Raw genomic sequence first — 22,802 nt, forward strand, 5'->3', positions numbered from 1 at the left:
TGTATTTTACTTTTCGGTAATACTCAAGTTGTCTTCCAATGGTCTTGATAAAATCTGAACAAAATATGTCATTTCACTGCAAGAATGTTAATGGAAAGCCATGGAGAGACCATTTTGTATCAGCATCAATTCTCCAAAGGCAAGACCCCCTTGGCAAATGATATATGTATAATGACATATTGTCTGTGAGGAATATTTGAGGTTCTCATACAGGTGCAATTTGCATGATCAATGTGTCCTGTGACATTCTTTGCTGATAAGTCATCATCTCTTTGTAACAAATGTGAATGATTCTGAATATATGTACCTGTGTAATGTGAAACTTCTGATGTTTCACTGGTTATGTTGGTAATAAATGTTTCAATCACTCTTATGGTGTCTTGTGGTCAATAGAATTATTGATTCCGAGGTACTGTAAAACAAGGAATGTTCACGTGCATTTTAATTTTGCGAATTTCGTGAGAGCCAAGATTCGCTAAATTAAAATGCATGTGAAAGTTCTTGTCTACACTATATGCATTGAATGTTAGAGGCAACTCGCAAAAGTTTCATGCCCCTAAAAAGGCCGTTGGCTCCAATTCATTCAAATTTCATGCCGCGAAAATATTGTGTTTTACTGTACATCACAAATCCATGTTCAATTTGAATTTAATAAACAGAGTAGAATTAAATAACAAAATGGTAGAAGTTTCATGGAAATCAGTTATAGAATAATAAAGTTAGTACCCCTGTTCCACTGAGATTTTTCTTATCGCTCACTTGTCAGAAGCAAAGTTTCCAGTCACAAGTCCAGTCAGTGTCGGACAGATGTCAAGTCAGTCAGTTTATTTTTTAGGTGTCATGCATGTCAGTTGTGTGACTATTGAGCATGTCCAGTTGACATCCTTCAACAGTCTGTTGGGTTTCCAACGATTAAACAGTCATTGCACAGGTTAACTCGAGTCTTGATTCTGGGGCTCTTTTGGCATTGGTATGGTGCCTTGGTGCAAGTCTCTGGAGCTTGTCGGATCATATTCCATCTGAACTCATTGGAATGCTGAAATTTTTCAGTTTGTGAATCAGATGAGCCTCCGGTGGTCAGTAGAATGGGGCCGTAATGAAATTTTAAATTGTACTTGTACATGTTTTACAGAAGTGTCATTGGTCACCATACTGCATATTGTGTATGCAAATTGACTGGAAGTGGGATGTATTGAATTGAATTGAACTGAATTGAATTGATTTTCCATTTCCATGACAACATGAACAAAAGACATGATACATAACATTGACACACAGGTAAAAATACAAATGACATAAATGGTTGCAAAAAAAAAAAAAGACAATATGAATGGTATATAAACTTCTTAGTGTTAATTTGCCTACAGCCTAGTAACACACCATTTGATTCACCCACTCCCTCCAATTCTCTTTCTTTGGAAGGAATTCACTCTAGCATTCATCAGTTGTTGCTATGCAGGGTAAGCCTCTGACAAGGTAATCTTTTGTAAAGAAAGCATGCATAAACTCGAATACATACTAGAACAATCTATTGGATAAAGTGCCAGTTCTTCCATAGTTTCGTCACAAAGCTATTTATTACCAAAACAATGTTTTTGATATTAAAAAAAAAAGAATTACATTTATGCCCCCTTCAAAACTCACCATTGCTTAGTTTATGAACAGCAACAACTGATTAAAAATTCTTTCTCTTTTTCTCGGGGGTTTAATGTCAACAATGTAATTTTACAGCAAAGATTTGTTTGTAGGTCCGCAGGAGACTTAAGATGATCATCCCATCATCCCATGTAATTTACATATGTGGTTGCAGTCATTGTTTCAGTTTAGTAAAAATGTGTTGAGTTTTAAATTCACAGATTTTATCAACACTTGTGTAATTTTGCTTTATTGGGGCAAGTGTTCTATGGTATATTGTCACAGGCAACTGTTACCCAGATTTGTTATACTGTTCGAGCTGAAATTTTCGCGGCGGTTTTATTTTTACACGAATTTCGCGAATCGCCTTCGAACAGCGAAAATAACGAGTGATTAATGTTCTAAGTTCAATTAGACCCTCGTAACCGCGAAATTAACAACACACTAAAATGTCCTCCAAGTAGCAATTCGCGAAAATATCTGTACGCGAAAATTTCAGCTCGTACAGTACACTGTGTGTACAATGACAATTACCCGGTGGGCAGCAAATGAACGTTGATTCAATTGAGTTACCCTAATTCAAAATTGCCACACATTACCAAGTCTTTAACTGCAACATCAGCATAGATTTGCCAAATGCCATAGTTTATGATATTTGGCATTTTTTTCTTATTACAAATAAAACAAATTCAGCATGTGATGAAATTTGATTTAGCATGCTAATGTGCAATTGGTCTGTTTTTCTTTTTTCTTTAATTTGCAATAAGTATTCATCGGTATTATTGTTGCCATGCAGAAGATGGCAGCCCTATCAGTAATTCCCTCATTATGCAGATGTCACTTTATAAAACAAATGATTAATGTACTAGTTCATTAACACAAATAAATGAAAAACAAAATGGTTAAAATCCATGTCACACATGTATACTTTATTTCCCTTGTTTTATCCCACAATCTAAGACAGTGAGTAATCTACATACAGTACAGAACAGGCAAAATGCAATCATGGATGACAATGATGTAAAATCAAATAATGAAGCAAAAAAAAACCTTGCCAATGAAAAATGAAAAAAAAATGACACAAACCTTCCTTCAATTCTCCTATTGACTCTGTCAACTTCTTTGGACAAAAATCCAGGGTAATTCTCAACATGCTTCCAAAAGATCTTCCCAAATATATTGTTACGTGTGATGAGTTTTACATACTCACATGCCACATGATTACATACAGTCAACCTTGCTCTAAAGTTGACCTCGCTTAAGTTGAATAATCGCCTATAGTCAAAGGTCTTTTAACGCCCTTCTCTTTATATTCGACTGATTTTTATCCCTCATAAGTCGAATTTTCTCTAAGTCAAATCTATTTCTTCAGTCCAAATAGATTCAACTTAGTAAGTTTGAGTGTATATATAATTTTCATGTAAAATTTCTGCACATGCAAGCTGCGTATGAATGTACACATACAATTTTGTAGTAACTCCCAGTGGGGTTTCTCATTAAAGAAACATAGTCCACGTCCCCTAATTCAAACTTGCAGAAGTCAAAGAATTGAAGTTGAAAAAAGTTTCTACCCAGTATAGATATAAATGTGTTAATTCTGTTGTTAGTTGAAATTTGTGTAAGGCAAAGGATTCTTTCTGGTCCCTTTGGATATGACTTGGGCGAGGTTGACTGTAGTATCAGAAGAGAATGCATTGTGATTAAAAAATGGGTAAAAAAATTAACAGTTACAGATCTGTGAAATTTTTTAGCATACTTTTATTTAAGGAAAGACAGGACTTAGGACCACACAGCTCCTTTATCAATATTCTCCACAATATGCAAGCTGAATGATTCCCAAAGAGTGATCTTTGTCACCTTGAAGAGTGCCACCATTTGATAGACCAGGTACTGCCCATTTTGTGTTTACATGTAAAACATCACAAATCTCACATTTTCATGTTAGAATTTTTGTTTAGTTATTGATTCAACAAAATATACATGAAGGTTGTCACTTTGTCAGCCTATTACACATTCTCGTGAAGGATGATTAATCCTTGCTACATATACCATTACATCTGCCTAAATATCACAATTTGATCCACTCGTGTGCATATGCAATGACAATGTGATGCACAAGAAAACACTTGTCACATATCATGTTAGATATCTTATGGCCAAGATATGGTTTGACAAGCAGTCTCATACAAATTTATCTATTCTTTTATTTATTTATTTTTTGATAGTACATACATTCAAACTTTATATATTCATACACTTTGCAGTGATTTGCCAAGTACATTAACCCATTAAGGACAAACTGATTTTGCTATAACATATGTACAGATCGTGGTTCCACTTTATAAGGAGGGGATCAGGAGATAAACTTCTCTCCCATTTAAGCAGGCCTCCCACTAGGGCAGTGGCCCTTGGAAATCTCTCCACATACATGTATGTGGGCATTACACAAAGCCATGCACAGCTTTTCTATCCCTTTACAACTTTAAGATCCATGGCAACAAGTACACATAAGCTAAAACACCTAAAGACAAAATGGCAATGAAAAATGACACAGCAGTCTCCAAAGTTGTGAAAATGCCTCACTGGAACAATCAAATTCATTTGTTTTGTGTATGATCGCAAGTACAATGCCACCCATGTACTAGTACATAGTTCCATATCAAAACTACATCCTACTGCCCGACAGCAAATGTTAAGACTGAACAATCCCCAGAATCCGTCCAGAATTGGTTAGATTAGAAGAAACCATTCTGGTGAGGAAAAGAAATCCCTGATGTTATTTCTGATGGATTTAGTCATCATCTCTTAACAGCAACGAGGAAAAATTGAAATGTTTTGCCAAAAAAAGAAAAGTCAAAATAAAGCAGTTTGTGATTAAGTGGTGAAAATATTACCTAAAAACTTTGTTACACAACAGAAATTTGCACAATTATCAGGTGAGCACTGTATCTAGACCTGTTGCATATTGTCATACAAACAAACTGCTTGCAATTGAATCAAAGATAAACCAAACTTTGGTGCTCTGTCTCATCCTCTTGATGGAGACATGTCCCTACTCTGAGACTTCATTCCAGAAATTTATTTCTGACTTGTGTGGGACTCTGTAAACCAGTAAAAGCCACCAAACTGAACACTTCTGGTAGGTTGATAGTGACATAATGGATTATTACACTGTAGTATCAATCTTGGTGCACACACAAACCCAACTTGGAGCTGGAATACATGCTACCCCAGAACTTCCAGACAGGTTGATGGTGTACTGCAACAGCAGTTACAGTGGACTCCCTAATACAACAAAGTGCTCGAGACCGCAAGTTTTCTTTCGTTATATCGAAATTTCGTTATAACCGAACAAATAAACAACTAGAGAAGCACTCTGAGAGCGCAGACCTCTGCCAGGCAGCTCATTTCCACCACTGGTTTTGTTCATCTATACAGATCAGTGATTTCCACCCATACATAAGCATGCTGAAAGTCGCCCAATTTCCCCGATATAGAAGCCTTTTGTTATGTCATCAACTTTCAGCAGCACGGCACGCCTTGCCCTAGCAGAAACTAGAGCACACACTTTAGTGCACGTATGAAAACCTCAAAAATGTGCAGCTTGAACTCCCAAGTTCATTGACCCTACCTGACAAAATATAAGAAATCCTTCATAAAATCCACACAAATTCCTGGATCACAACCAAAATTTAATCATGTGATACTTGTGCCATTCTGAACCTTCCCTGTAAGTATCATCCAAATCCGTTCACTACTTTTTGAGTTATTTTGCACAAGGACGAACAAACAAACAAACGTTAATGAAAACAAAACCTCCTCCCTTGGCGGAGGTAGTAAAAAACATAAGAGCTGATAATATTGAAGCCTATATTTTTACTTCGTTGTAACCGGAATTTTGTTATAACTGTGTTCAGTATAACAGGAGTGCTCTGTATAGGCCTACCCTTACAGATCAAACATCTAAAATATATCAATAACCATCTCAGTCCTGGACTATCATCCCACCATGACTCTCTTTCGGCCCCTCTGTCTCACTTCCTCCAACTTCTTCATGACCTCCGAGGACTTCTTGTAGTTTTTGGTGTAAGCATCAAGAATAGCCTGGAAGAGTTTCTCTGTATTGGGATGCGTGCTCAATAGCGCCCTCTCTAGAACGTAGAGATCCACCCCCTTGTCCTCCCACAGATGAGAGGTCTGGCTCAGGCCGAAGTCGATCATCACCAGCGGCGAGTCCTCGTACGGTTGCCGCAGCAGCATGTTGGATGTTGTCAGGTCGCCGTGGACGACATCAACTGCGTGCATGGCTGCGACAGTTTTACCCATCTTTGACGCAAGGCTCAAAAGTCTTTCATCTTCCTCCGTTGCACCCAATTTTTGGAGTTGCTGAATGTATTCTCTGACTGTCTGGGAATCCTCTACATATTCCATGTGAATGGAATGCTGTTTGGTGTCTACAAAGTACACCACTGGTGTAGCAATGCCTGGATTGTTTGTGAAAGGCCAAAACATTGGCTGCATGATAATAAGGTTATAGAGCACAACCTAATTACCATTTACTCCTACTTACATTTACACGAGTCATATCAAAGGTCCTGTTTACCTTTGGGAGCAGTGATTTCAAAAATGTTCAAGATATCACATTTGATGCGTGAGCATAGGTCAGATGTACCTCAAAATATCCTACCATATAAAAATTTCACAATAAAGCCTAAAATATATGGCAATATCAGCATTTTTCTCATTAAACCGTAACTGTAGACGGTTTAGTATGGAAACATCTTTATTATGAACCTATTGTTCACATTTTGTACACCGTAACAATACTTAACATCGATTATACTGGTTCAAAATTTTACATTGGTTGCTTCTATCCCTAACTCCCACTTTAGAACTATTTTTGTTCCATCTGCAAATAGCAAATTATGCCTATAATAAAACAGTATCATATAATGAACAGCTGTTATGAAAACATCAGTGCATCATAATCTCAGATATAACAATTAAAATGCTAATGCACAATGTACAGAATGTAAGCTACTCCTGAATTAAAAGGAAAGAAAAAGAACTATAGAGGCAAAAAGCCTGGGAGAACAAGCAATTAATCCTTAGTTACATCTCTCCTGAAAAAAAGGAGAAAAAAAAAAAGAATACAATGTATAACACAACTATTCAATTCATATAGTTCAAAAGTGGGCATGGGTGTCCACAAAAAAACAACAACTACAACTTATCTACTTTGATAACCTGCAATGACTTTTCAAAGTCAGTATTGGCAATCTTGACCATTTACTATTTATTTCCCATTACCTAGTGCACACTTTACACCCTTTTGTGACAGATAAGTTGTATTCCCAAATGGGTAATCATGATATCATGAAGAGCTTGGATCATGTAATTTCTCTCTCATTCTTTTTTTTAAATCTCTTTTCTCTGGCTTACCCTGTTGTTGTAACACCAAATGCAAGTTGTAACTCATTTACCAAGTCACCATAATTCTTCATTATTCAAGAAAAAACATCTCTTCATTTGAGACAAATCCCTTCTACTTTTAGAAAAATTTCTTGGGGCTTTATCAAAAGGTGGTAATACAAACTATAGTAAATGTATTCATTTTTTGGACTAGAGATGAGCTTGACACTTGTTACTTTGATAAACATCAATTTGTCATGAAAAGTTAATTCAGCAAATTAATGATCATAACAAATAGCAAAAAAAAATAGTGGTTGAATTACCAGCTTTCCTGCATTTCATGATGGTGCGCACTTCCTGACCTGTGCGCTTCAGAGACAGTTTGGTATCCAGGGTGGGGTGTCTGTATGTCTTTTTAAACCTCTCCTTGATGATTGAGCCCTTGCCCATGAAGGTGGTGTGATAGATCCTTGCCTCTGCACCCTGCTTGATGAGCTTTGCACCATCTGAACTGGCCATTTCTTCTGCAATTCTGTTCTATTCCAGCTTTTATTCATTTCAAAAGAAACAAGGAAAAGTAGAAATTACGCGGTGCGTAATATATGTCCCCGCCGGAAGTAGCATTTTGTAGCAAAATGTACAATATAGGTCAAAAATCAAGGTCAAAGGTCAAAGAAGTCAAAGGTCAAAATTCTGTGTGGAAGTTTTGAAGCCCTCACCTAGTGCCATCACATAAAGCAAACGGAATCGAAATCGGGTTAGAATTGGCGAAGGAGTAGCATTTTGTAGCCAATGTACAATGTAGGTCAAAAATCAAGGTCAAAGGTCAAAGAAGTCAAGGTCAAAGGTCAAAGAAGTCAAAGGTCAAAATTCTGTGCAGAAGTTTTGAAGCCCTCACCTAGTGCCATCACATAAAGCAAACGGAATCGAAATCGGGTTAGAAATGGCGAAGGAGTAGCATTTTGTAGCTAATGTACAATATAGGTCAAAAATCAAGGTCAAAGGTCAAAGAAGTCAAAGGTCAAAATTCTGTGTAGAAGTTTTGAAGCCCTCACCTAGTGCCATCACATAAAGCAAACGGAATCGAAATCGGGTTAGAAATGGCGAAGGAGTAGCATTTTGTAGCAAAATGTACAATATACGTCAAAAATCAAGGTCAAAGGTCAAAGAAGTCAAAGGTCAAAATTCTGTGTAGAAGTTTTGAAGCCCTCACCTAGTGCCATCACATAAAGCAAACGGAATCGAAATCGGGTTTGAAATGGCGAAGGAGTAGCATTTTGTAGCAAAATGTACAATATAGGTCAAAGGTCAAGGTCAAAGGTCATAACTGAAATTCTGTGTAGAAGTTTCAAAGCTCCCATGTAGTGCTATCATATAAAGCAAACAGAATCAAAATTGGCTCATAAATGACAGAGAAGTAGCAAATTGAAGATTTTGATCACACACGGACGCACACACGGACGGACACACGGACGGACGGACGCACGGACGCACAGACACACACACGTACGGAGCCCGTTTCATAGTCCCCTGCTCGAACTCGTTCGGCGGGGACAAAAAGTATTTAACCTCAAATTAATCATCAAATGGACTCTGATACTACATTAAAGCAACTCACATACAAACAACAATGTTTTGGTGCAGGTAGAAATGGATCCCCTGTCGGCATTAACGTAGGCCTTCTGAATCCATTGTATATCATGACAATATGAATGTAGAGTTGATGAAGAGTTCTCTAGCCCAGGCAGTACAACATAGCCTACACAAATGTCACAATGCAGATCCCAGGGGCCGTATTCTGAGAGCTTATTAAGTGTCTGATTAGCACTTAATTACCGAATTGGTATTCTGAGAGCATGATTAAGTAGGGGTTATATTAACTACCATAGCAACAAGCGTTTTGGCGGGAAGGACCTACGCGTTTGCGCGTATCAATGCGCGCGCACCTCTGAGAGGACTTAATGACAGAGTTAATTGCGAATCGGTATTCTGAGGGTGTAATTAAGTATGAAAGTTAATGAAAAACTTAATGATACCAAAGAGTGTCATTAACTACTCCGATATCAAGCATTACATCGCATTTTCTCTGCCACAACGATGCTTACCGTCTTCGGTAACCGAGGAGCGGTTGAATCTTGTTATCATGGTATCCATAGAATTCAGAGAAAAAAAGAAATAAAGCCGATCTTCGAGGAATTTTGTCATTTTATGTGAGCAAAGAGGTTGAGATCTTCGCGTGCGTAGGTGAGGGGTTGTAATCAAATACCGGAGCGTGCGCACGGAGCTCTTGGGTTGTAATTACAGGGGGCGTGGAGGAGCGCGCATTGAGGGCATATTTGCGCGTGTAATCATCATTTTGGCTTCTAACAACGTGTCTGATTGGATGGAATAACAATTAGATGGGAGGGACCTAAGATAATTACAGGGGACTTAATCATACCTTAATTACGTCCTCAGAATACCGATTTTGCTCATGATTAAGGGCCTATTAACTTCACGACTTAATCACGAAGTTAATTACAGACTTAATTACGACCTCAGAATACCACCCCAGAATGCGATACTACTGTACCATACTCGTATAAAAATACTGTACAATGCAATGACGTACACAATTTGCAACGCAATAGCCAATACCTTTGTTGTGACATGAGTAAATTCCAATTCTTACCTCTCTAAAAATACTACCCTATTTATTAATAACAGACACTTAAACGACTACATTTATAAAGTATGAAGAATTTGATACCTTTTAGGTCCTATTCTGACAGAATGCAGTTCATCAGCTTGTCTAATCTAAGCTCTCTTTTCGTATGAACGATCAAAGTTCCGTACAGCCAGTGCGTGCACGTAAGTGGGAAAGCAAGCCGAAGCTGCTGGGCTGGGGAGGGCGGGCGCGGCGTGTCGAAAGACTGTGTGAAAGCGCCCAAACCATGTGCAGCTCAGCTAGCGGCACTGCTAGCAGACGCCATTCCAGTCTCGCTACAAAATACTACAAAATACGTTCTTAAAAGATCTTAAGTACAAAACGCTCATGATGAAATAAAAATTTTAATATCTAAAATTAATTTTAAAACATAAAAGAGGCTAAGATCATGTTATAAGTCAATGATTAAACATTTCAACACGATGTCAGCTCTACATCTTACTCAATACCTTCCCATCATACACCCTCTGATCCCTGGAACACTTCCTCTTGAGCGACACGTAGCAGAGTAATCGGATGTCAGCTTGAATCGGTCTCAATAACAAACTCAAAATGTCGGTAAATCTGTTCACCGTGCTCAACAAATTTTACGATGAGTACATGACAAAGACACCACAGAAGCTGAAAATTATCGATGCCTACCTGACATACATATTCTTGACAGGTGTTGTGCAGTTTGTTTACTGCGCCCTTGTCGGAACGTTTCCCTTCAACTCCTTCCTCTCGGGGTTTATTTCCAGCGTAGGTTCGTTCATTCTGACCGGTAAGTTGTGGCGTGGCGTGGCGTCTCGAGCTGCGTCCGTGATTCGGTGTGAACTGACTAGAATTCTAGGTCTAGTATGCGAAACCTGCTGTATGCAGCTTTGGCCCTTTGCCTTTACTCTTCTCCCAGCTTTTCTTTTTTTCGTCTTCTCTTTTCTTTGTTTATGTATAATACAATAATTGATACACTTGAAAGCATGATAAGTTACAATGTAAGTGTAACTTGTTGGTTGGGCATTGGTCTATTGTTTATCACGTAGGCCTAAATTTAATTTGCACTTATTAAATATCTGATATTGAAATTCTATTGAATGACTTGTGTTACTTGGATATTTGAATTTTACTTCTTAGTTTTTTAACTCAAGATCACCTGAGCCGGATGCTCAAATGTGCTGTTGCGATCACTCTTCATCCGGCGTCTGTTGTCCATCCAAGGCCAAGGAGGGACATTTTGATTTGTAGGGTTGGGGGTACCACCTATCGTCACCTTAAGGATCTGTACTGTAGCTTGTTTATTCTAATTCTAAAAATATAACACAAATTCGCCTAATTCTTACCTCAAATATGCCATAAATACTGCAGTTCTGAATGTCGTGACCGTCTCGTTGATTATGAATCTCCGTTTTAAAATAGCGAAATTTTAGTGCGTGCGTTCCGTTTTCTTCGCGCAGCTAAAAGGGTACCTTGCGATCGGCACCTTCTCCCCTCCATAGGTAATACATGTGAATTTCACAGCATAGGTAATACACGTGAATTTCACAGCCATGCAATATATGCGTCGTTACTGAGCGGATGTGTAATTGAAACGTTTTTAGCTTGGTTTGTTAGCTTGTTTTTGAGTTTGATTTTCGTTTCTTCGTTTTTTATTGTCTTTATAGCTAATGACACTTAATCCCGCGCGTACCTTTTCGTTCTATACGCAAACAGCCATGATAGGCAGGGTGCCGATGGGAAGGTACCCTGCCGATAGGTGGTACCCCTACCATACCTCCTTGGCATTGGCTTCTTCGTCTGTCGTCCGTCGTGCATCGTGCATCGCTCATGCCCGTGCGTCGTGCATGAAATTTTTAAATTTTCATCATCTTCTTGAAAACCCCAAGACCGATTTTCACCAAACTTGGCAGGCAGCTTTAACTATACACAGCCCAGTCGCTGTAAGTAGCATTCGCACAGCGTACTAACAGCGTCTGGATGGGTTGCCCTAGCTAGCTTAGGGGATAGGATCTCAACTTGTTCAAATAGGCACCATGCATGCCTACTACCTGAGGGGCCCGGGGGCGGGGGGTGCCCCCCCCCCCCCCCCCAACAAAATTAAGGAATCATACAAAATCATCTTCTCTAGAGCCAGAAGTGATAAAGCTGACTTTATACTATGAGTTCGTACATTGATGACTGTAGTTTCAAGTTTGTTCATGGCGGAATCAGGGGTACCCATGCTCCCTTGGGAACCAGGGGAGGAGGTGAGAGGGGTCCCAATGGGGGCCTTCTAAATTGGACATTTTCATCTTTTTCTTGAAAACCCCACGATGAATTTTCACTGAACTTGGTAGGGAGCATACCTAGGGGGATAGGATCTCAATTCCTTCAATTGGGCACCATGCCCCACCTGGGGGGCCCCAGGGCAGCCCAACCCACCCCCAGGTCCATTATGGAATATTTAAAGATCTTCTCTAGAACCAGACGTGGTAGAACTAACTTAGTACAATGAGTTAGTATATTGATGACTGTTGTTTCAAATTTATTATAAAATGGTAGAATCAAGGATGCAACCCAGCCCAGGGAGGGGGTGGGATGGGTCCAAATGGGGACTTAAATTGTATATTCATATTCTTTGACACCCCTTTATGAATTTTTACCAAACTTGGCAGGTACAATGTAGCATGCCTAGGGAGTTATGATCTCACTTTGTTCAACTGGGCACCATGCTCCCCTTAGAGACCCCTAGCCCCCCTCCCCCCCCCCCCCCAAAAAAAAAAAAAAAATAAATAAATAAATAAATAAATAAATAAAAAAAATTGAGGAATATTTACAGATCATTGTCTGTAGACCCAGTGATAAAGCAAAGTTAATACCATGATGACTTTAGTTCCAAGTTTGTTCATTGCAAATCCAGCGAGGGGTCCCCTGTGGCTGAGGGATCCAAATGCGGGCCTAAATTGTACATTTTCATCTTCTTCTTGAAAACAACAAAATGGATTTTCTCGAAACTTGGCACATAGCATTTATGGGGATAGGATCTTGATGTGTTCGAATGGGCACCATCCTCCCCTTGGGGGCCCCAAGGGGCCCAAACCTCCTAAATTAAGGAATTCATATTCTATGTAGTAATATTCTGTAGAATCAGAAGTGATTGTAATGCAAGACTTTTTTTCCAATTTGCATAGTCCAACTTTTTGAGTACAGTGTACTTGGCAGGTATTTTTACCAGTGTGATGGAATAGGCAAATGGACACTATGTTTCAGCTCTCAAAGGTGCCCCCCCCCCCCCTTTCCACCCCAAGTTTCCAATTTTCTCATGTACATGTAAGAGTCTGCAAGAATGCATGAAAGATGATCTTGTAATACTTGGCTGAGTGCGAGACCCCCCGGGTCTCTTGTTTGTTAAACTTAGATAAAAAAGCACCAGTATTATTTAGCTGCTGCTGCTGATGATGATGAATTAATCACCACCAAATGATAGCATGCTATATAACACACAACACAGAGCATGGACTGAGAAGCCTGCTTAACATCACATTTACCAAGCTGGACTGACTAGATTTTGCTCCTTTTCCTTTTCTGCACGGGATATTCTCTCTGTCCCAACTCTATATGGAGCAGACTGCCACTGCTCCCTGCACCAGAATTTATAATTGTTTGATTGTGATTTTTTTTTTCTTCTGTTTAAAAAAAAAAAATACTGCTTGAATGTGAATTCATTTATAAAAATAAAGCTGTAAGTATTCAACCTTGAATGACGCACCTTTAAACAACAACAGTGATTACACTCTAGACTTGACCACAGCACACTTCATTTAAAAGAGAACTACATTGTACATGACCGTTTTTGATAAACGGTGGACTACATTGTAGTATCAATGCAAATACAGTACTGCTAAATTATTACATTGTATAGATCTATCTTTTAGCACTTTACTGTTGGACTGTAAATGAAATTTAGATTATAACGAAAGAAAACTGCCGTTCCCGAGGACTTCGTTATATTGTATCAGGAGCCCCCTTTATGAAGTTTTTATATGGTCTACATAAATACACATCATTCCATTTTAACTTGGAGTCACACCAGTTTGGATAGTTGCAAAGCTGCATACTGTATTTTACACTTGTATCTGTCCTATTGGCAACCAGTCTAATTCTGGATTACTTGAAGTGACATCACTGCTCACAATATAATGATTTTGATCTATGCTGCATTAGTCAAGTGATTGCATGCTGTATACGCCAAATATTTCGTGAAGTTTTTATTTTCGTGAATTTTGAGAGTAAGCTGCTCTTCGCGAAATTAAAAACACGCGAACATATTTACTCTGATCCTGATATGAATATGACATACACGTACACATTTCTCCGTTCAGTACACGATTCCATGATCGCGAAATTAACCACTCGCGAAATCGTCGGGAAGTCTCGATTTGCGAAAATTTAGACTCGCGAAATATATGGCGTATACAGTATATGATGATCACTGACTAGTACATTGTACAATTTGTGTAGACCTTTTGATGTACCCGGTATGTAATATGGTACACTACAAAAGATTGGTACATTGAACACAGTATTGTGCTGGCATACGTGCCAGACAAACTGTCATAATTATCAATACAGTGCACTCCCGTTATAACGAAATGCTCGGGACCGGCAGTTTTCTTTTGTTATAACGAAATTTCGTTATAACCGAACAAATACAATATATATTAGTACACGAAAACAAGGAACCATGTATATAAATTATAATATATCATATTATGTTTGCTGAATACTCATCATACACTGCAAAGCTATGTGAAATGTGATGGGATAAGTGTATTACAATAATAATCGCAAGTTCCCCTCAGAAACGGTGTGTGACACAAGGAGTGAACACACGGTGGTGTGAAGCGTTCACCAATGCAGAGACGCTATAAATGCTTGTTCCGCTACGTATTTTCGAAAGCAATTCGCATTTTGTTATAACGGAGAACATTTCTTTTGTTTTTCTTTGTCTGTGGCACTCGGAAAAGACTTCGTTATAACGGAAATTTCGCTATAACCGTGTTCGTTATAAGCGAATTGTGTACCATAGACTTTAATGGTGATAATTTTCGGACCAGAAGATTTACTTCGTTATAACGAAATTTCGTTATAACCGTGTTCGTTGTAACGGGAGTGCACTATACATGTAGTACATGTACATTAATCTGATGGATGAGATTCGTGCTGCCTTGTTCACATACCATGCAATGATACACTAGTCTTTTGACTTGATGGCTCACAAAAAGAAATGCATTTTCTTTGTCTATTTGTCTCACTGCAGTCTGCCTAAGGTTACAAGTCAACCCAGCAAATAAGTCAAATTTTCAGGGAATTTCCACAGAGCGTGCCTTTGCCGATTTTATCTTCGCCAGTGTCATTCTCCATCTTGTCGTAATGAATTTTATTGGATAGATCATCCGTAGTACCTGTAGTGTATGAGGTAAGAAGTCATTTCCTAATTTCTCTCTCACAATGATATCATTGAGTGGCTGTTGCATGGTTATCAGATTGAACATTAGAGAAAAGAGCTGCTACATATTACTTTTCTCTGTAAGAATTTTTTTCTCTTTTTTTTTTTTCAAATAGGTGTCCCTCAACACTCTGATTAGACAGAATCTTTTTGATATAATTATGTGGAAAGGGGCCATAGGACATACATTACATGCTGTTTATGAAAAAGGAACTTGAATTAGAATTTTTCAGAGTTCAGAAGTTAGCGCAGCTACTGAAACTACAGTTTCATATGTTTAAGTTGGCTTTGAATAATGGAGCAAACTAGATGAACAGAGTGGGATCTGCCTCATCAAACTCCAACTTCTGTTTTTACCCACAAGTTATGAAATTTTAAAGCTTTTCATATTTTTGCTGAATATTGGCCACCTTCACATGTATATCATTTGCAAATTACCTAAGATGTAATCAGCTCTCAACTCTTGTATCGTTCATGCCAGAAATAAAAAAAAAAAATCAAGTTTCTGATCAATAATTCAAGCACTTTATATAAACAACAAGTCATCGTTGCTGGGTTATTGCAGCACAATATGCTCCTAAGGATACATTTTTCTTTTTTTAATTTGATTTGATATTGTAACTGTGTGTTCCAGTTGAGATATGTATACACTGTATATTTTGTTTTTCTTTCTCTCCCAGAATCCAAAGTTGTTGTTTTTTTATATGCTGAAAATGTACTGGTAAAATCCAAAAGGCAATTTTGTGCTCATGACATCCAAACTTATCATCACAAGGTTTCCTTGTATTGTGGCACTTTATGCTGGTCAAGTAGATGATATGACTTGTAATGTATAGTGAAGAATATTACAGAATATCTTATTGATCTTCTTTGCAGAATAGTCTATACTTTTATCATTAATTGCTGCTGATCTGTGTGATCAATGTATTTTGTTTTTTCTTTTTCTTTTTTTATTGAATGCCTTACCACAGGTAGATTGTATGGCTTGACTGTACTCTGGACTGGTAGCATCTGATGCATCCAAGGACAACATTGTTGTCATGACGTTACGATAGTGGAGAGGTCCAGTCTTCGCCAACCATTCCATAGCAATTTCTAGCTGATTACTCTGTTATGAAGACTTAATTCACTGTTTTCTTTCTTTTTTATTTTATATTTTTTCCCTATAAGTTGCCTTTTCCACAACCCCAAGCAATAACACCATTAAACCCTCATCTTTGGCATATGACCTTCCTTGCTTGCCTAAAATTGCATTTAAAGGGATGGTATAGTTTTGGTCAAGATAGAGGATTCAGACTTTTATCCTTTTTGCGAGATAGATAGAAACTACTCGTGCAATATGTAAGAGAATACAATTTTAAGGGGTATTCAAAGTTTATTTGGTGATAATCGGTTTTGAAATGGCTGAGATATCCAAAAACAAAGCAAAGCAAAGTGATTTTAGTAAAAGGTGGGTCCCACCTTTCATTAGGACCTCTTTGTTTCTGGATATCTCGGCCATTTCAAAACCAATTTTCATCAAATAAACTTTGAATTGCTCTTAGAATTATATACTTTTTCATATTTTTTTTAAAGGTTTCTCACTATCTCGCAAAAAAAGTTGGAAACCCGAAGCCCCATGTCAACCAAAACTATTCCATCCTCTTAATGTGTAGATTTTATTGCCCTTTCTGCATTAATTCCAATGACCTATCAGTATTAAACATTAAAAAAAATCCAAAAAAGGTCTTTCCATCACTATGAAACTGTGTCCAAGCCATAGGCTGAGATAAGGTTCATTTACTTACCACTATGATAATAGAATGGAATATAATTTAATCGTGAACAATACTCTGAATTAATAATTCTTTCTGTTACTGCTCTATACGTACATACAGTACAAAATGCACAATCTAAGTGCTTGCTTTTTCCAGTTCATGGTAGATCCTACCAAAAGGAGTACATTATTACAGTGACAGTTTGCAAACCAAGAGATAATACATGTATCCTCACCAGTCATTGGTTTTGTACTACTGTCTTAACGATTAAGCCTCAAGATGATTGCAAGTATAATACTAATGTAGGTGTGATTTGTGCAGCCGTCCAAAGATGGTTTTGTTGCCACATCAGCTGTAATTCAGATTTTTTTTTTTTTTTTTTTTTTGCCGCTGTTATTTTGATTAGAATTGCCCTGTAAACATCAGTAATTTTGTCTGTATGGTCTTGTCTGTTTTCCATGTTCCTCACAAAATGCAAATACACCTGTATTGTACCAAGCAAACAGTTTGGTGAAATGTGTGCTTTGAATTTTTTTTTTTTTTTTTAAATCTGGGAAAAAACACACACTATTTCCAATATCCATAAAGATAATAAAAGACAATAAGACTGTCCTTTCCAGTGGAAGCATATGCACAAATAGTGGTGTAAGTGGACATTGCTGTAAGTTAGCTAATATTTTTCCCAGTTTGTTTTTGTTATTATTTTTCTTTTTCTTTTTTTTTTTGGGGGGGGGGGGGTAGGCAGAGTATACTCATTAGAGTATGTGAGTACCCTTTGTTTAAAACAAGGCTTTGACTGCTTAGATTGTTAGATTAAAGGCACCTATCATGTCACAGGATAAGGTGATTTTGTTCATGTCTGTGTAGTTACTTTTGTTTTTGATGAATACAAATTATGAAAGTAAATGGTCAAATGACATTTATGCACCTTTTCCCAAAATCTGTGCATTTCAGTTGTCTCTGTGTACTGTTTTGAAACGTTTTTGAGAGTGTCAACCTAGATTTGTGTATATGGTGCAGAAGTAGCATAGTGTATGAGTGTACCTACACTGAAATACATTTTACATGGCATAAGTTTACAATCATATATTATTAGATTTAAAGGAATGATGTAGTTTTGGTTGAGATAGGGGATTCATATTTTAACTTTTTGTGTGATAATTAGAAACCACTTATAAAATTTAAAAGCGTACAATTCTCAGAGGAATTCAAAGTTTATTTGATGAAATTCAGTTTTGAAATTTATTTTTGTATTTCTCAGTCATTTCAAAACAATTTTTGTCAAATAAACTTTGAATTCCTCCTAGAATTGTATCTCTTTCATAATTCATAAGGGGTTTCTCATTATCTCACAAAAATGTTGGAAGCCTGAAGCCCCATCTCAACCAAAATTATACCATTCCTTTAAAGGGGAATTCCACTCCAGATACAAGTTAATCTGAAAAGAATGAGCAAGCTTTGACTAGCACTACGAAAATTTTGTCAAAATTGGATGAAAATTAAGGAAGTGTGAAATTTCAAAACATTGCTAATTTTTGCATAACATCTCAAAAAGCTGATATGAATATCACAATTTTCTATTGATCTGGATTTTTTTTTCTCTGCAAGTGTAATGTTGATCATGATTGAATAACATCAAAATAATGATCAGTCAAATTTATCAGGATATGAGACTGGGGCATATTTGTGTTTGAACAAAAATCTCAAAATCTCAAAAAAAAAAATCTCAAATTCTATGTAGGCTACAAACTGTATGGCAAGTTGTGAGGGGATGACAAGAGCTGTGTTGTGAAAATAAATTCATAATTTCATAAAACTTTATTTTCATCTGATTTTGATCAAATTAGAATTGTTTTGCTCAGGAAATGTTACTCTTTCTTTTCAGTAACTTTATTTTCATCTCATTTTGATCAAATTAGAATTGTTTTGCTCAGGAAATGTTACTCTTTCTTTTCAGTAACTTTATTGGTCTGGATTTCTTCTTTAAATGCAACTTTTGCTACAAAGTGTGTTTCTGACAACCATACAGCGCTGTATAAACTTGACTGACAAAGAAAGATGAAAGGTGAAGAAACAATTGTGTCAGTGCAAAATTGTTCAAAAGTTATGCAATAAACTTGTATGCAGTACTCCTGTTATGCATGATTTTTAAAGAAAAAGTCTCATGTTTTTGCTGTACAGATACCCTACCTGGTACCAAGTGTGCAGATTCAAATAGTCATATTATTTTACAATGCCTATACAATCTTGGAGACATAGGTCCCAAGTCATAATTTTATACCATTTTCATGTCACTTATGTAAAATCACATGGCAATCACAAATTGCTTGTTTTATTTCACTTTTAGTGGCGGATCCAGAGGGGGCGCACCGGCCGCCGTGTGAGCCCCCTCTTTATTTTTTGTTAAAACAAAAGAAATAAAAATAAAAATGGGGGGGGGGGGTGCATCGCACCCTTTAATTTTGTAAAAGCGCCTCCCCTTTTTGGAATTCCTGGATCTGACTTTCCCCTGAATTTCCTGCTTGTGACGTGCACATAATTAAATACAAATGTATCATGATGATAGAAAATGAAACTCCCGTAATTGTAGTCTTCTGTTATCGTCAGAGCATGCTGAAATTAACAACTGCAGCATCATTGACATCACTTTATCTCAAAGGGCACACTTCCATTTCTTATGTGAAAGTAATACGAAAGATATACTGCAGACAGACATTTACATGTACATTGTATCCCCATCTCTGGTAGGAGATACAATTAAAGGCGAAAGTGTTGTATATAAATGGTTGTACTGGTAAAGAGATTTCTCTTTGATGTGTACGCCAGGGAGGTGGGAAGAGAGTCGCGTCGCGCACACGGCGGTACGGAATGGGTTGCAGCAAAGAGCTGGGATAGGTGCAGTAGCTCTTCGGTTCCAATCCACGAACGGTATTGATTGTGCAATAAAGTAACACGTGTACAGCAAACGGTGTCTATCTGTCTGCAGTGCTATGGCGTCGCTATACGGCAGAAAACGTGCGATATTTTCAATAATATCTCGCAGAATGATGATCAAGGGCCAGAACATACAGTATGCAGCTCTAATGCATATACTGCATGAGGAAAAGGGACGGCACATCACGAATTCACAAGTAAGAATTGATCACAAGTAACATCTCAATTACGTTTTAAATCGTTCGACACGAATTAAAGTTAGTGGGACTGAAGTGTGATGAAAACACGGTGCATATTTTTCATATCGATAGTAATAATACGGCCCCACTGAATGGCGTTTATATGCCTGATGTTAATGATAGAGCTGGTTATTACAGCGGCAGACAGGGCCGATTTCTGCAGCATAGCATCTTCTGTCCCTCTTTTCTCTGTTTTCTTCCCTTTGTGTTTTGATCTTTCTTCCTTTTAATTTTATGCTTGCCTGAGTTTGAAAGACTTATCCCTTGACCAATTTTTGAAGGATAAGAAGTCCACACTATTTATGTGGATTGATTGAATAGGTCTACCAATTACCATCTAGATTGAGTAGGACACATCCACATCAGTGAGTTTTCTCTTAGAAAAATCGGACAATGCATTCAAAAGTTACGAATTTTTCAAGTTTCTGCTCAGTCACTGCACTGCTAGTAACCCCAGGGTGCTCCATCATTGTAATAGTTGCACAGTTCCGCTTATAAAATAAATTACTGTGGGATTGAGCCTTGCGTTCAGGCTGGTTGCAGTTGATTTAGTACTGCTGTACTTTAGTAGTGCTGGATCTGGATGAGGACTATAAACGTTACTACACTACAGCTTGTGATGTCACGTGTATAACAATATAGACATAATGAAAAATCAACATACCGTACATGTATTTTCACTTTTCTCGCATAATAAAAACACTTGACTTGCCTTTTTCAGATACTGTAGAAGGCAGGGGGAATTATTGTATATTACCCTTATGTATGCGTTGGTGACAATTGTCGAGGAAATGTGCTTTTTTTTTTTTCCAAAAAATTATATTTAGATATTTTCCTTATCAATATCATTTACAATGTACATCATACACTGTATAGTAGTCTTCTCATCCAGCAGTGACTGCACAGATACTTTAAAAATGCATGATATTGTATAACTTTTGAATGGATTATCAGATTTTCCCCTAACTTTCACTGATGAGTTCTACTGATATTGCTGCATTCACTCAATCCATGTTATGAAGAAGGTGGACTTGTCCTTTAGTACATGGATACAACCCTAAATTTGCTTGCTAATGACGCACAGATGCATGCGCCCTGCGTTGGGGCCTATTTCACAATTTTGCCAGTAGTGGTTGTGGTTCAAGTAAGTACCGGTATACTTATCTAGTGAAATGCCTCCTTTATAAATGGCTGATCGCCATATGTTGCCTAACAAAATTTTTGATAATTAAGGACCCAAGTGTTATTTATATTGAATGATCTCAGTGCTTGTGATCTGTTTGTTTATTGTATGCATTTTTGTACCTTGCAGGAATATCAATTATTTGTTCATTTAAGGAAAAAAATAGTTTTTCATTGAAAAACAGCAATTTAGTTGTTGAAAGAGTCTCGTTAACAGTCTGTATGATATGCAACATGGATACTGTGTTATCCCTACCTTACACTTACAGTTACAGTAGTTTGAGTTTATGCAATAATATTATCCATAATAATGATGTGAAATTTGTTGTTCATAGATTTTAGTCATATACTGTAGAATTTTAGTCACTTGTGCAGTCAACATCATTTACACCAATGAACTTGAGGAAGCATGGAATGTACTAGATAAGAATAGCCTGTTTTAACTGCCATTTCTTCTCTATCTCTGGCATTACAGACTGTCGTCCATTGCTGCCCTCTCCAACACCATCTGGCTCTACCTGGATTTCCCACTGCCATCATACGGTCTGTGACTACAAGTGCCAAAGCAAGTCGCCCTCTCTTAAGTTTTGGCCGAACGCAAGAGCCAAGCAAGGACAAACTGATTTACAGTGGACCCCTGAGCAGATTGGTTCGCCTTGTCAAGTTCTTCTCACTATCTACAAGCATAATCAGTTCAGGGCTACTGGCTGTGCTGCTCATTGGAGGTGAAGGTGGGGCAATGACCATTGTGGCTGGTGGCATATCCTCGGTGATGATTTGTACTCCGGTCATACTTCACTGGTTCACAAAAGGGTACATAACGAGACTCTATTACGATTACCCCAGCAAGACGTATACGGCATGTACCTATGACTTTTTCCTCACCGATGCCAAGACAGAGTTCAAGCGAAGCGATGTCAGCCTTCCCAGTGTCAGCAACGTCATATCCTCTTTTTCCATTCGTGGGAAGCCAGTGCTTGTCGATCCCCGCGGCTTTCTGAATCCCAATCATTATAACAATTTGATGGGTTACACGGACACAGAAGGAAATGTGACACTCGAAGAGGCAAAGAAAGCATTTGAATCAGCATCTAATGACCCTGAGTCAAAATCATAGTTCATTTCTCATTGACCATTGAAATTTACACTGGTCCTCTGTTTGTCTGAATGTTATGGTGAATCAATGGTACAGTCATATGGTGTTTGCATCTGGAAATGTGCATTACCCCGTAGTTGAAAAGTGACTTTGAGAGTAATCTTGCATCAGCAGACATTTCAAATGCATTTCCTACTCAGTCTCTGTTAACAGTCAGGTAATCACTTTGAATTGTGCATTTAAGATGCAACATTAGCAGACCATGATCTGAGGGCAACAGCAAAGTGTATTGTTCAAACAAGGACCATATTTTCTGGACTCGGGAGAGTGAAATGTATTGCCCTGGCAGAGGCAATACAATTTTTGTGTCACCTGA

General features: G+C 37.8%; 1 protein-coding gene across 1 annotated transcript; it reads right to left on the minus strand.

Moving 5' to 3' along the window:
- Positions 1-5,623: 5,623 nt before the first annotated feature.
- LOC139721455 (EKC/KEOPS complex subunit Tp53rkb-like) lies at positions 5,624-9,901 on the minus strand. The gene is made up of 3 exons (XM_071632772.1): positions 9,797-9,901; positions 7,371-7,593; positions 5,624-6,119 (listed from the first exon to the last, which is right to left on the minus strand). Exons 2-3 carry the CDS (start codon positions 7,564-7,566, stop codon positions 5,635-5,637), a joined length of 681 nt encoding a protein of 226 aa, XP_071488873.1. The 5' UTR covers positions 7,567-7,593; positions 9,797-9,901; the 3' UTR covers positions 5,624-5,634.
- Positions 9,902-22,802: the final 12,901 nt, after the last annotated feature.

This window comes from Diadema antillarum, unplaced genomic scaffold, assembly GCF_040938485.1.
Source record: "Diadema antillarum isolate AM-2024a unplaced genomic scaffold, OU_Dant_1.0 scf00000143, whole genome shotgun sequence".
Lineage (NCBI taxonomy): Eukaryota > Metazoa > Echinodermata > Echinoidea > Diadematoida > Diadematidae > Diadema > Diadema antillarum.

Coding starts and splice junctions, on each gene's coding strand:
- LOC139721455 (XM_071632772.1), bottom strand. CDS start 7,566: ATGGCCAGTTCAGATGGTGCAAAGCTCATCAAGCAGGGTGCAGAGGCA. Junction 6,120..7,370: donor CATGAAATGCAGGAAAGCTG/GTAATTCAACCA, acceptor CAAACAATCCAG/GCATTGCTACACCAGTGGTG.